Source organism: Bubalus bubalis, chromosome 1, assembly GCF_019923935.1.
Source record: "Bubalus bubalis isolate 160015118507 breed Murrah chromosome 1, NDDB_SH_1, whole genome shotgun sequence".
In the NCBI taxonomy this organism is placed as follows: Eukaryota; Metazoa; Chordata; class Mammalia; order Artiodactyla; family Bovidae; genus Bubalus; species Bubalus bubalis.
Window position 1 is genome coordinate 82,815,818 of NC_059157.1, and position 15,238 is coordinate 82,831,055.

The following is a 15,238-nucleotide window of genomic DNA, read 5'->3' on the forward strand; positions in this document are numbered from 1 at the left end:
AAAAAATACTATAAACACTTGCTAGGGCCATTATAAAACCTGAACTGAAGGAGTCTGCACAGTGGGGAAGCTACTCTCCGTATCTCCTCATTAGGCAGCTTTCCAGGATCCCCAGAGAAAGAAGCTTTCTCTAGAGGATTTAGAAAATATGAAGTCATTAAACTTTCACTAAAGCATTTAATTGTTCATAGAAAATGCTTTTTTGTGTGTGCTTTGCACATTCTGAACATAGATCATTGTTTTCAGTATATTTATTTTTTGTGTTCTCTTCCTTTGATTCACCTCTAGGTTCTGTGGCTATCATAAGTCGAAACATGGTGCAGATGAAAAAAGACTTCATTTTGGGAATGGACACTGTAAGTTTCTAAACTATGTTTGGTGTCTTGGCTTTACCATTTCAGTTTTAGCAGTTGTTGACTTAAAACTGGATAACTTCCCCCTGACAGAGAGAATTCAGAAGGTTGAGCAAGTTCCATTTATTTCAAATGGAGAAGGGAATCCACGGCTCTGCATTAAGTAATTTTTACGTGTCTGTATTGCAGCATACTAAAACTAACATGAAGGGCAACTGGTGGTTTATATTCAAATAATGCTCATGATGGGAAGTACATAACTATAGTCAGCTCTGCATGGCTGAAAGGCAAAGCGTATCTTCAATTTCCTTATTACTAGTTATTTGCTGAAATCTAAATAGGAGTCATTTTTCCTTTCTTAACTGCCAAGTAAATATAAACAACCTTTGTTTATGTGAAATGCCTGACTCCATTTTGTCAACCAACCAGGAGAAAGCCTTTAGAATAAACTTTACTTTGGAGTTACATGATATATCCAATTGGTAAGGAAGTCAATGCTTTCCCCTCTTATTTTAATATCAAACAATTTAGTCTATTTTTAATATTCTTTAAAAGAAATACTCTTTTAAGAAACAAAGTATTTATAGCTAATAAAAAGACTTTTTTTTTCTTCTGGCGAAACAAATCATTCCAAGTGTTTTGCTTTTCCAAACTATGGCTCAGTTTATTGTGGCGATTACTAATCAGTGGCATGTCCTCCTGGAAATTAGTACAAAGATTATACTCATTCTTATATGTTCTCCAATAATCTCACTGTAACTAATGTAGTCTTGTAAGCATTACTTTCTTTGGCATCCACAGTTGCCTTCTATAAATGCTTTCAGTTCAACATGATACTTCCTATTAGTCCTTGAACTTCCATCTAAAGGTTGTAACTTTACAGTAAAAACTTGATGACCTGTTGTTACCATGCAGGAAGCATATAGCAGATTTAAAAAAAAAAAAAAAAGTGTTTTCCAAAATGTAAGTTAAAGTAGGATGACAGAAAGGTAGAGTTCACAAAGAGCATTTTTTGATTTTTCCATCTCATTATAGAATAATTCACAGAAAAACCAATATCAATAATATAATATCAGTATTTCAATCCAGAGTAGTTAGGTTTGCAACTCAAAAGTTTTAAAAGTGCATGAACAAGTTACAGGATATTTATCTAGCTTTTCCTTCATGATCCCACAAAACACTGCATCACATTCACCGTGCATAAATTAGTCAAAACAGTTGCATTTCTGTGGATTAAGTTCATCTTAATCTGAGTTGGACAATGGATGTAAATACTGTCTTTAGAGCAGGCCTTACTGATTTGGTTCTTTATATAGGAATTATAAATCTTATAAACTTGAAGCATTGATAAATTTCTGTGTGCCAATTTTAAGCAGGTTCCTCTATGACTCCAATCTGCTTTAGCTGTCGGTTTTTATGGTGGAGTTTGCTGAAGCTTTAATTTTCTTCAAACACAATATACTTATGATAGCCAAACAAAAACGAAATGTGTTTTACCCTAGCTTTAAGGACGTAAAGTAACTTATATGCCTGTCATAAACTTTCTGTGTCTTAATGCTACAGCTGGTTTATTTCAGACCATTTATTTGGTATTACTTTGAAAAGCTCTAGCTATGAACCATTCCCTCCAGCCTTGTTACAAATCCTATAATATTGCTTCAAAAGGAAAGAAATGTGTTTCACCTCCTAAGATCCTGTCCCCTTGCCCTCTCTGCCTGGGCCTTTTTACTTTTTTGCTATCCTTAGGGCAACTCATGCTGGTAAAATGGAAATGTAAATTACTGTGTTTGCACAGAACGAGCTGTAAAGTAGTGCAGCTTAACACGTGTGCATGTGTTTATTATCTGGTTTTCTTGACACAGCCCAGTTACTCTGTGTGTTGCCCTTAATTATTGGTGTGAAGGGATTATGCGCTTGCATCCTGAATCACCTGATTCCTGGAACCTCTGGGGATGGCAGTTAAAAATCAGCAGCCAGAGCTCCCACGGTGAACAGGCCATTTTTCTTGGAGATGTGTGTGTGTATGTGTTTATATTTGTTTTGTTTCTCTAAATGTCATGTGGATAGAAAAGCCATTTATTTGATTTTAATCAATCATGAAGAATTTGATTGATTTTATACAGGAATGACTATTTAATTTTTAGATTATTTAGCAATATGGATACTCTCTAGGGTTGACAGGAATGGAATGGTAACTCTAAAGCACACTTTCAAGACTGTTTAAAGCTGGTGCTTATTTAAAATGTTTGAGACATCCTTCCTAACAACTCATTTTAAAATCTTCTTTGTAATTCCTTCTTTAAATTTACGTATAGTTGATTTACAATATTAGTTTCACATGTACAGCATAGTTATTCAGGATTTTTGCAGATCATATGCCATTAAAAGTTACTATGAGTAAATGGCTATAACTTCTATGCTAAACAATATATTTTTGTTGCTTACCTAATTTATATGCAGCAATTTGTATCCCTTAGCTCCATGTCCATATTTTGCCAGTAAATATCACCCAAGTTGATTTCCTTAAACTCAGCAAGGTGGAATATTTGTAACTGTTTACTAGAAAGAAAAATATTTTTCATGCAATTTTAAAAAATGCTACATTTCTCTTGAAAAGGAATGCCAGATTTTCTTACTTTACTAGTCCCCAAACTTAAAATGACTAGCGGGAAAATCAAAATGGGATGGTCACATATTCTAGCCTCCATTTGATGTATCTTCTTTAAAATGTAACCAAAATTACTATACAGAAAGGTTCTAAAAAGACTTCATTTCTTGACATCTTTTACTAAATCTTTGGTTACTTTTACTGTTTTCCTTACCCCAAAGCAAGAAAATCTGTTTGCTTGTTTTACAGTAAAATGTTTTAGTATTGATAATATAGAAATAGTTCTAGTGTAATAATAAATAATAGTAGACCACTGTACTAAAGAGTGACTATTTTTATAGGAAGCAGTAATGCTTATAATAACAGCAGAAGCATGCAAGCTGATGTGTGAGCTCCAAAGAAATGGGCATTTTTGAGCTCAAATTCTGTCTCCAGGAAACCAAAGGATATTTCTATTTGTGAATAACTTCTTAACATGAAGCTATTAATAATGGCAATAGGCTCTGTCTTTTCCTGGGCAATAGCTACAATCACAGGCACTCAATGCTAGGCATTTGAAAAGCATATTTTTCAGAGCTTTCCTCCTCTTATGCCTAGTACGTTCTTTGTACTGCAGAAAAGTAGAGTTCTTACTTCAAAGCAACTCCACTCACAGTTTGCCAAGAGCAAGGGCAAAAAAACTTACTATGTCTCCTTTTTTGTGAATGTTGATTCCCTAGCTATGAGTGTCACCTCAATTATCAACACTCTGCCCCTGGATGGAGAGTGCTTGCCCTTTTCCAGTGTTGGGGTCAACACCGGGCAGAGGAAGGAGAGTCACTAACCCATCTTCTCCTCAATTCTCCATGTGCTCCCTCACCTTTCATACCTGTTCTGCTGCCTCCACAGCTTCTGAAGAAGAGGCTGAGGAAAATAGTTTTTACCTCCAGTCTCTCCCAGTCACCATTTCTCTTATAATCCATTTATTCTTATGCTTTATATTTCTTTACTCAAAACATCTATGGAAGTTTCCCAGGAACATACATTATTATGTGATGTAACATGGCATTCACAGAGTCATCCTGTAGATTAGCAAACTAACCATTTCTCAATCTAAATTCTGAAATCCTGGACTCCTTGGCTGAATAGCCATTGTGCTGAAGGCTCTCTGGAACAATTGCTCTCATGACTGTCCCTACACCTGTTTCATGTTAACTACCAAACTGACTCAAAGACGCCTTCAGAAATTCCAGAATGTTCAGGTGTGATTTTGCCATTAAGATTTTTCTATTAAAAAGTGGTATCAGAAAAGACAATGTCTGATTTTATTTGCTAATTTAAGATGTTAAAAAAAAAATCCTTCAATAATATAGTGTGATAAGAAAAAATATATATCATTATTAAGTGTCCACTTTCCTAGCTAAAATAATTTTACCAATGTTACTAAAATTAAAATCAAAATCAGTTATATTGGTGCATAAAGTATGGGAGTTTATTATATTATTATTTAATGTTAAAGCATTAGTGTTATGTACTTTAATAGATTTTAGGTTTCCTTTTTAGAGAAAGTTTTCAGAGAAAGGTTTTTGAACATTCCAAATTGTTTCTAATGTGAATTATTTTTCTAAATGATAGAAATTTCATTAAAATTAAATCAAATTCAAAATGATTCCCCTATATCTTTTATCTGTGCAATTTTAATTTGGAACATTGTGAATATTTTCTACCTTCAGAATGATTAAATAAACTATGAAGAAAGTTTATATTTGATAAGCTATAAGTATGATTTATGTTGGGAATTTAGCTCTTTGGCACCATTATTAAACTTATAGATAATAATTTATTGCCTTTAACTATATTGAAAAGCTGGGTGGTCACCTTCCCAGGTGACCCTAGTGGTAAAGAACCCGCCTGCCAATTAAAGAAACCTTAGAGATGTGGGTCGGAGAAGGCGATGGCACCCCACTCCAGTACTCTTGCCTGGAAAATCCCATGGATGGAGGAGCCTGGTAGGCTGCAGTCCATTGGGTTGGGAAGAGTCGGACACGACTGAGCGACTTCACTTTCACTTTTCTCTTTCATGCATTGGAGAAGGAAATGGCAACCCACTACAGTGTTCTTGCCTGGAGAATCCCAGGGACGGGGGAGCCTGGTGGGCTGCCGTCTATGGGGTCGCACAGAGTCGGACACGACTGAAGCGACTTAGCAGCAGTAGCAGTAGCAGAGATGTGGGTTTGATTCCTGGGTCAGGAAGATCCCCTTGAGGAGGGTGTGGCAACCCACTCCAGTGTTCTTGCTTGGAGAACCCCATGGATAGAGGAGCCAGCTGGGCTAAGATCCGTAGGGTCACAAAGAATCACAAAGGACACAACTGAAGTGACTTAGCATGGACACATGTTGAAAAGCTCCACACAATAAGATTTCAGTTGCTGCTGCTGCTAAGTCGCTTCAATCGTGTCCAACTCTGTGCGACTCCATAGATGGCAGCCCACCAGGCTCCGCTGTCCCTGGGATTCTCCAGGCAAGAACACTGGAGGGGGTTGCCATTTCCTTCTCCAATGCATGAAAATGAAAAGTGAAAGTGAAGTCGCTCAGTTGTGTCCGACTCTTCCCAACCCAATGGACTGCAGCCTACCAGGCTCCTCCATCCATGGGATTTTCCAGGCAAGAGTACTAGAGTGGGTTGACATTTCTTCTTCCAGGGATCTTCTTCACTCAGTGATTGAACCCATGGTCTCCTATGTCTCCTGCATTGGCAAGTGGATTCTCTACCATTGAACCACCAAGGAAGCCCATATATACACATGCTCACAGTTTAATTTAGATCTATAATTGAAGTGGAGAATTTTGAATGACTGTTAATAAAAGCAGAACAGTGTCAGACAAAAAACATGTTGTTTTATATCCTCTAATTAATTTATCTATAATTACAGCAGCTATCCCACCTTACGAAAGTATTTCACAATCTTTCCTTTATTGTCACATGTGACACTATAATAAATATTTGGTTATTTCACTTTGTTGAATCACACATGTGTGATAGTGTGAAGGCATTCACTCACTCTTGTTACAGGTAGTCATTGCTGGGCAGACTCAATTCTGAACCATTCTTCTCTTCTTAAGAACCCCCTCATTTTCCTTCTGCTGCTACTGCTGCTGCTGCTGCTAAGTCGCTTCAGTCGTGTCCGACTCTGTGCGACCCCATAGATGGCAGCCCACCAGGCTCCGCTGTCCCTGGGATTCTCCAGGCAAGAACACTGGAGTGGGTTGCCATTTCCTTCTCCAGTGCATGAAAGTGAAAAAAGTGAAGTCGCTCAGTCGTGTCCGACTCTTTGCAACTCCATGGACTGCAGCCTACCAGGCTCCTCCGTCCATGGGATCTTCCAGGCAAGAGTACTGGAGTGGGTTGCCATTGCCTTCTCCCATTTTCCTTCTACTGATTTTAAAGAGAGAACTCCTCTCTCTGTTTCATTACAAGGACATTTTTTTCTTAAATTGTTCTACTTATTTACTCTAACTTTTCTGTCTGATAATTTCTGTGAATAAACCAAAGGTTGATGCAGTTTAATGTCATGGGAATTTTTTTAAACTAATAATGTTATCATAAAACTTTCTCAGTAAAGGTTTTATACATCTAGCTACAGTAATGCCTTTCTTCCTTTCTTTAAACAGTAAAACTTCCAGGTCTCAGGACTTATGTTGACCCACACACATATGAGGACCCTACCCAAGCAGTTCATGAGTTTGCTAAGGAACTGGATGCCACCAACATATCCATTGACAAAGTTGTTGGAGCAGGTAAGCACCATAGTAACCCAATGTCAACCTAGTATGTTAATTACAACTTTACAGCTATGCATAAGAATGCTGCCTGAGATTGATTGCTCACACTCTCAGGTTCATGCATATTGCTTTGAAAAGGGACATTTTCTGATTTCATGATGAAAGGCAAGCAATAAATAAATGCAGGAGTATTTAATGAATGTAATGATTTCAAAGGCACCAAACTTACAGACTTACAGGTTACGGCCAGCTTTTTATTTATTGAGTTTCACAGGCCACAGCCACAGCAGCTCAGTCTCCCCATGGCTATGCTGATCATGTGTCACAAAGTCTATTTGGCTAAATGGGAATCATGGGATAAAAGTGTGTCTTTCTTTAAATTAGCCTATTAAGTGAAAAATTTTGATTTGTAGGAAAAAAAGTAATTCTTGACTCTTCTTTGGAATTAGGCAACACAAAATAAAATTTAAAAATGATGTATTTTATATAAATTCCATCAAAACTGTATTGACAGAATAGTTTAAATAATATGAAGTGCTCCATTTTAACACCTGCCTGTAACACTATATAGTCTTAAATTATTTGTGTTGAAGTTTGTTTTCATATAGATATATTTTTGTTCTAATTATTAATTTGCTCAATCATAAATTCATTAACACCTATGGAGTGATTATTAATTGCAGCTTCATATTTTCAAATACTATATATATTTATAAAAATAACAATGTTTTTTACAGTTATATATAAATATATGGCATTCATAGTATATGCAGTGTCTATTTGAATAAAACTACTAACTCAAAAGAAAAATAAACAACATTGTACAATAATTACACACATCACCTCATTCTTCAATATTGCTTTAAAAACAAACTAGTTATGTTGATGTGGGAAATAGAATGAAACTCTGAAAAATGAATTCTCTGAATTATGCATACCATATCAGATCACATTTTCTGCAAGTATTATATATGACTGATGCTTTTTTACACAGAAGTAAATATAATTTTCTCTGTTTCTTTTTCTCTGCACTGAAGAAATATTTAGAATTCAAATAGTATTTATTATTCAAGCAAGGTAATCTGAGAGATTCACATATTATCTAAATAAACAAATAGTTTAGTAAATCTCTCTTCTATTTTTTTTTAATGTTATATACTCCTAAAACTCACATGTGTGGGTAGTATGAAACCATCAGTTCATAAAAGGAAACAGGAGTAAGTACTTCTTTTTCCACAATCTAAGACTTAGGAACATACATACTCACTGTACATCTATGTTAATCCAGCTAAAATTAATCCAGATACATATTTATTACTCTCTTTCATTTGTATAGTTCTGCTTCTTCAACTGCTCCATGGTGCAGAGGGGTTTTGTCATGCTGGTTTTAATGTTGCCCCACAAGAGTGCACTGTTCTCCAGCATGGAAGCTGCAATAGCATATGAAGCACCCTCAGCTGGAGAATGTAATGAGAGAAGCAAAACCTACTCATGGTCAGCCAATGTCCATAAGGCCAGACATATTGCAACCTCGAGATTTGGGGCCTTCTGCATTAACAAAAACTTATATATACAGATGTTATTGACAAAGTCAGATATCTAGAACACAGTGCATGCCTGTGTTATCATTCAGCCATGTCCGACTCTTTCCAACCCCATGGACTGTAGCCCATCAGGATCTTCCATCCATGGAATTCTCCAGGCATGAATACTGGAGTGGGTTGCCATTCCCTTCTCCTGGGGATCTTCTTGACCCAGAGATCGAACCCAGGTCTCCCATATTTCAGGCAAATTCTTTACCATCTGAGCCACCAAGGAAGCCTATATACATACAGGTATTATTGACAAAGCCAGATACCTAGAACAGGGTAGGGTGAGATAAAACATACTCATTAAAAATGGTCTCTGATCAATAAGATAAAGGGAAAGGCTATCTGTACTGAATCACTTAATGATCCCTTATGTTTATTAAAGACTAGAGAAGATCCTCCTTGATTTCTCTTCAAGAATATTTGCAAAAAATTAGACATATACCCCTTTTTCAGTATTTTGCACCCAATAGTCTTATTTGCCACATAAGAGCTATAAAACTGCCTGGTTTGTTTGCAAATATATATATATATATCTTCAAGGTATATTATGCTTCTCCTGGAAGATTTCTTTATAATATACACTCTGAATTCTAGTCTGTCCTGATTAGGCTTTAAATGATTTGTCGTTACCAAATAGAATATGAAACCAAGATTTTGAAAGCTATAATGTCTAAAATATTTTTGTTTCATAATATTTTAAATGTCTACAAAAATAGATGAAATTGTGTAATAGTATAATGAACCTGAAAGTGAAAGTGTTAGTCACTCAGTCTTTTCTGACTCTTTGTGACCCCACGGACTATAGGCTCACCAGGCTCCTCTGTCCATGGAACTCTCCAGGCAAAAATAATGGAGTGGGTTGCCATTCCCTTCTCCAGGGGATCTTTCCTACTCAGGGATCGAACCCAGGTCTTCTGTACTGCAGGCAGACTCTTTATTGTCTGAGCCAGCAGGGAAGCCCACCATAATGAGCCTGCATGTACCCATTTCTGCAACAACTTACGTCACAATTCACTTATGACCAATCTCCTTTCATCTATACTCTTAACCACTTTCTATACCTTTCTAAATTTTTAAAATAATGCTGTTCACAAAAATTAGTAATCATGCTAGATGGATTAGCAGCTATCTTCCACTGTTAAAGAGCTGAATATATTATTCAATCAAAGAATTTTTATAGTCAATTAAATATACAGGAAGGCTATGTGGACAAATTCTAGTTTTAGGTCAAGAATTTTATACAAAGAAGTAGATTTAATAGAAACTCTCATTTATGCATTTAATAGCCAGAAGAATTATAACCATATTGCAAATTACAAAATTAAAACTGAGGCATAAGTTAATTTTCTCAAAGTAGTATAATTTTTTTAGTGAGGAATTTATAATGACTAGAATTCCTAATTTTATCCCTCAATCCAAAGTTCTCTATAGGTTTAAAATATGTAATTCCTATACTGTGATAGGCATTCACATGGTTTAATTTTATCAGACTTTTAAATAGGTATTTTTATTACCATTTCACCAGATGAGGAAACAGAAGCTAAAAATATGAATGGCCCAGGGTCACGTAGACATTAATAAATTGGGAAACCAAAACTTGAATCTTACACTTTTCACCTTTGAAGTCTATGCTAGACACTGCTGATCACAATAGTGCCTTCTAAGCATTTTTTTGAGGATTAACTGAGATAATTCATGTATAGTGTTTAGCTTATATAACAGTGTTGTTCAATATGTATTTTTATTATGTTTTTATTAAAACAGTGGAAGGAGAATGGGTTTTGAGGTAATGCAGAGGGTCTTTCTACTTAAACACAAGTGCATTTTTTCCTGTTTTAAATGAAATTAGTATAAGAAATTTTATGTTGAGCAATTGTGCATTGTGTACCTTAAATCAAAATATAGTCTGCCCATTCTCTTAAAACATATTTTATTTTAAAGAGCAAATACACAGTGATACACTTAATTGATATTTTTTAAAAATCAAGAATATCTTCTCAAATAATCTTCTTGTAGCTGTGTTTTTATTTAGAAATGACATGATCTACTTTTTTTTCCTAATGGGTGCAAATCTAATTGAATAAGATCATGTAAAACTTGACTAGATGGAAACATCAGGCATTCATTCCATTTGCCCAGTCTTTGTTGATTTTTCCAACACTGTTCTTTTAAGAACAGTTCTTATAAAGAGAACTGATTAAAATTTAACATTTTTATGTCTAGTGTGGGCTTTCCTGGTGGCTCAGAATGTAAAGAATCTGCCTGCTATGCAGGAGACCTGGGTTCAATCCCTGGGTTGGGAAGATCCCCTAGAGAAGGAAATGGGAACCCAACCCACTCCAGTATTCTTGCCTGGAGAATTCCGTATGTCCAGAAGAGCCTGGTGAGCTACAGTCCATAGGGTTGCAAAGAGCTGGACACGACTTGAGTGACTAACATACACACATGTGTATACTTTATTTGTCACAGTTTCTAGTATTTATCAGGTGAAATAAGCACATTTCTAAATTTTATGATTTTTTTTAAATACTAGCACTACTGAAACACCACTTTCTGGATTTGAAAATCCAGAAAGTGTCCACGTGTCCAGCTCTCCCATTGAGAACAAGGGAAAAACACTAATTGGGCCACTTGAAATTCAAAGTCTTCCCCTCTGACTTTCCTAGTGAGGTACTTTCAGAATATACTTTTCTTTACAGATACTTGTCCAATAGGACATTAAATGTGTTATCACCATCATCATCACAACCATCTCTTCTTACATTAACAGAATTTGACATTTTAAAAAGAACTTTTGTATTTATTCTTCACTGTGAGCTAACTCTTAAGAGCTAGATAATTCATCTTTCTTATACTATGTTTGTACTCAAAGAAATAGTAAACAACACTCAGATGGCACTTTATTATGTTTCTGTCTCTCTTCTAAGTGCTTTTCATATTTTAATTCCTTTAACTGTACCAAAATTTTATGAAGTAGAAAATAATTGGTGTCCCTATGTTACAGATAAAGAGACAAAGACATAGAATCACAGTCACTCAAAATCACATAGATAGTGACAGATGCAAAATTAGACCCTAGACAATCTGGCTTCAGAATGCATAGTCTGTGTTACAGTTCTGTACTATCTGTCCTATCAAGTAAGTGTCTTGTCATTTAAAATAAATAACCATGATATCCAAATTTAAAACACGATCCGTGACACCATATTCATACATGATAATGACAGAACTTTATTTCAGAATGTGAAAATTCATTATGAATGCCTCCTTATGGTTTATCCAAAATTAATGTTTACAAAGAGTGCATGGGACTTAGGCAATGTTCTGATAACCCTGCATAAAGAAACTTAGTTTTGCTTACAAATTTTAGCGATGTACTTTGCATCCTGACTTCTCCTAATGTTTATGCATCTATAACAGCATATTCTTCCTTTGATTTAAAAAAGATCATTGAATGTTCTCAAGTTCTTCCCCACCTCTCCCTATAATCCTAAAAACACCCTAGCTACAGATATTGCTATCTTCTCTATACTTTCTTGAGGGAAAGAAATTAGATCTGCCTTTATTAGCATATATCTATGTGTTTTTCATAGTTTCTGTCACACTGTTGCCAATTGATGAGTATTTATTAAATAAATTATGAATAACTGCTTTTGGACATTAACTGACTTTAACAAGTTACAGCCTAAGTCATTGTTTTGAAAACAGTTGGCAAGACTGGATTCCTGAGCAAGATTCAAATCTGGGGAAGTCATTGATAGGGATGTGGTTGGTAAATCAATAGGACAACCTGCTGCTTTGTGGAGAGAAGGATTTACTTGGATGAAAAATAGAGAAGAAGCATCTCACTCCTTGACACCTTGGGCTTGTGCAAAAACTCACAGCAAGAGGGTTGGACCAAAAATGTTTTTCCATTCCACAGAAGGCCAAAAATTGATCATGTAATTTTCCTTCTCAGAAAAATATCTCATTTGACATTAAAAATCACTTTTAATGTTGTACAAAATCCATCTAGTTATACAACATTAGGATTTCTTTTATAAACCAGATACATTCTATATCTGACACTATTTAGTGGCCATCACTGTGGCAGCCTTGTTGCTGTTCAGTCGCTAACACATGTCCAATTCTTTGCAACACCACAGAATGCAGCATGCCAGCTTCCCTGTCCTTCACTATCTCCCAGATTTCTCAAACTCATGTCCGTAGAGTTAGTGATGCCATCCAACCATATTATCCTCTGTTGCTCCTGCTTTCAGAAAGCAGAAATATGTAGTTAAATTGGTCCTCTTGGTGAAAACAAAATGGTGAGACACATCTCAAATTTAATCAAGTGCTCAACTCATTATATTGGTGCTGCTCTGTTGATTATTTTGAGGCTATGAGAATAAGGAGTGAAAGTCTAATAGATACAGCTTTCAACTTCCTTCTTATCCTTTCATATTTCATTATTCACAATGTAGTACTTCAGAAGACACGAAGCTTATCACAAGGTCCATTTATCACCAGAGTGTGAATGGACTGGGGTTTTTAGGGAGTCTCAGACTACGATCTTCCAAAATAATTTGGAGGTCTATGAGTTTACACCTTGCCGGTAAAGGGTGTAAATATTTTGAATTGAATTGTTGAGAGAAAACAGTTGCTCTCTACTAATGATTTTTGTAATACCATTCCTTGCCTTTTCTTGTTGTTTTCTTCTGCAATCTAACAGGTGAATTTGGAGAGGTGTGCAGCGGCCGTTTAAAACTTCCTTCAAAAAAAGAGATTTCAGTGGCCATCAAAACCCTAAAAGTGGGCTACACAGAAAAGCAGAGGAGAGACTTCTTAGGCGAAGCAAGCATTATGGGACAATTTGACCATCCCAATATCATTCGACTAGAGGGAGTTGTTACTAAAAGTAAGTGAAGTCACAAAACTGATTATGTGTGTGTTAAGCAGAGGTTGTTTAAACCCAAAGCCAATAATTTAAGATTTGGGGTCTTATTTTCATAAGTCTCTGTTAGTCTTGACAATAAAAACAAAACAGTTTAGGATTAATACATAGACAAAAGATCAAATATATTTAACTAGTATTATATTGACAGTTCTATTCTAGATCTTAAAAAGCTTTAAACAGTTTAGGAGCTAAACCTTGGACTATATTAAGACATGTGGGTTAAAAAAATAGTTAAGTGAATTGTGTGGAACTTTGTGTTATGTGGAGTAGCAGGGAAAACTAATGACTCAGTTTTGACAGAAATTGCTGGGAACTCCCAGATAGCTGCCTTTTCTATTATTGTTCACCAGTTTCATTTAAGCTTCCAAATCTTTACCCCCCTGGCTTTGGAAAAATTATGAGAGTTTGGGGAATGCTTCTGAGCTGTAAAGATTGGGATCACATTAGACCCAAGCCCTTTTCTCTGTTCTCTGTGGATTTCAAATAATTCTGATCTACAGTCCCAGATGGATTCTTGACTGCTCTGGCTCACAGCTTGTGGTGGAGACCTGAACTTATTTCCATGATAGCTTCTCCAGCCAAGCTCAAAAGGGATCCCTTGAGGCAGATATGTGATTTTTGGCTCCAATCCCAAAGAAAATCTCTTGAGAATGATCTGGAATTTATTTTTTTCTCCAGATTTTGGAGCACCAAATGAAGAATGAATTAAATTGGCAACAAACTTCTTAAAGTGAAAGACAGCATATGGCAGAGAATTTGGCATCCTTTAGGGGGTTATTCATTGGCACCATATTTACATAGTCTATGATTACCAACAGCATCACACATTACAATTTTCATGATGATATTTTTCTTTAATATTATGGCACTAATACCTAGTCTCATTTTAGTGTGACTAAAAAGGCAATTCCTTATTCACAAGAGCATGGTATAATTGAAATATACCTTGATTTCCTTTAGAGTTTTTTAATATAGTAAGCAGGGTTAAGAACTTAACAATGTAGAAGAACTTAGTCATAAACTATAAGCCCACATTGTCTTATTAGAAGCATATTTTTCCTTCTGTACTCATAAAAACAAGGCTACTTTAGTTGTAACACTAAAAAATTTTCTGATGAAAACACCTGTTTTAATTTTTAAAAATTAGTAATGAAAATACTGTTAGTAGTACTAAGGATTGGAAAACTCTATTAAGTATTCTTTCTTCAGGGCAAGACCATATCTATAGAATGTCATACTTAATATTAGGATTACATAATCATGTCTCACTGGGGTTTTAATAGTTGATCAATCTTTTAAATCCCCCATATCATTCTCACCAAGTGGTTGTCCTTCAGATTTTGAGACCATTGTGAGGAGAAACTCACTGGTATTAAACTACATACTTACATAGACATTTTTATTTTCATTCTCAATTTTCAAAATTCTCAGTTTTTTTGTTTCCAGTGTGCTGCTACTGCTGCTAAGTCGCTTCAGTCGTGTCTGACTCTGTGCGACCCCATAGACAGCAGCCACAGGCTCCCCCGTCCCTGGGATTCTCCAGGCAAGAACACTGGAGTGGGTTGCCATTTCCTTCTCCAATGCAGGAAAGTGAAAAGTGAAACTGAAGTCCCTCAGTCGTGTGTGACTCTTAGCGACCCCATGGACTGTAGCCTACCAGGCTCCTCCGTCCATGGGATTTTCCAAGCAAGAGTACTGGAGTGGGTTGCCATTCCAGTATTATGAGTTATTATTATACTGTTTTGTTTTGCTAGCTGTTTTCTGCAAGTTCATTTACTGAATGATAAGCAAAATTAAACCATAATTATTGTGGAAGATTTTCTTATATAAAAAATGTAATAATCAAATATGAATTATAGTCATCTGGCAAAGAAACCCATAAAAAAAAACCCAAGATTGAAATGCAGAAAAAACGCATTTAAAAATTGACCTTACAAAATTGCAGGTATTATACATTAAACATTTTATTCAAGTAGGAGTCTGTAAT

General features: G+C 35.7%; 1 protein-coding gene across 5 annotated transcripts in view; it reads left to right on the forward strand.

Annotated features, from left to right (window-relative positions):
- EPHA3 (EPH receptor A3) overlaps positions 1 to 15,238 on the forward strand; it is a 411,826-nt gene that overhangs the window by 344,001 nt on the left and 52,587 nt on the right. For all 5 annotated transcript variants that reach the window (XM_044940608.2, XM_044940609.2, XM_006077278.4 and 2 more), the window contains 3 exons: positions 289 to 356; positions 6,613 to 6,738; positions 13,027 to 13,212. In XM_044940608.2, the coding sequence (XP_044796543.1) occupies positions 289 to 356; positions 6,613 to 6,738; positions 13,027 to 13,212 (380 nt within the window). The remainder of the gene's footprint in view (positions 1 to 288; positions 357 to 6,612; positions 6,739 to 13,026; positions 13,213 to 15,238) is intronic.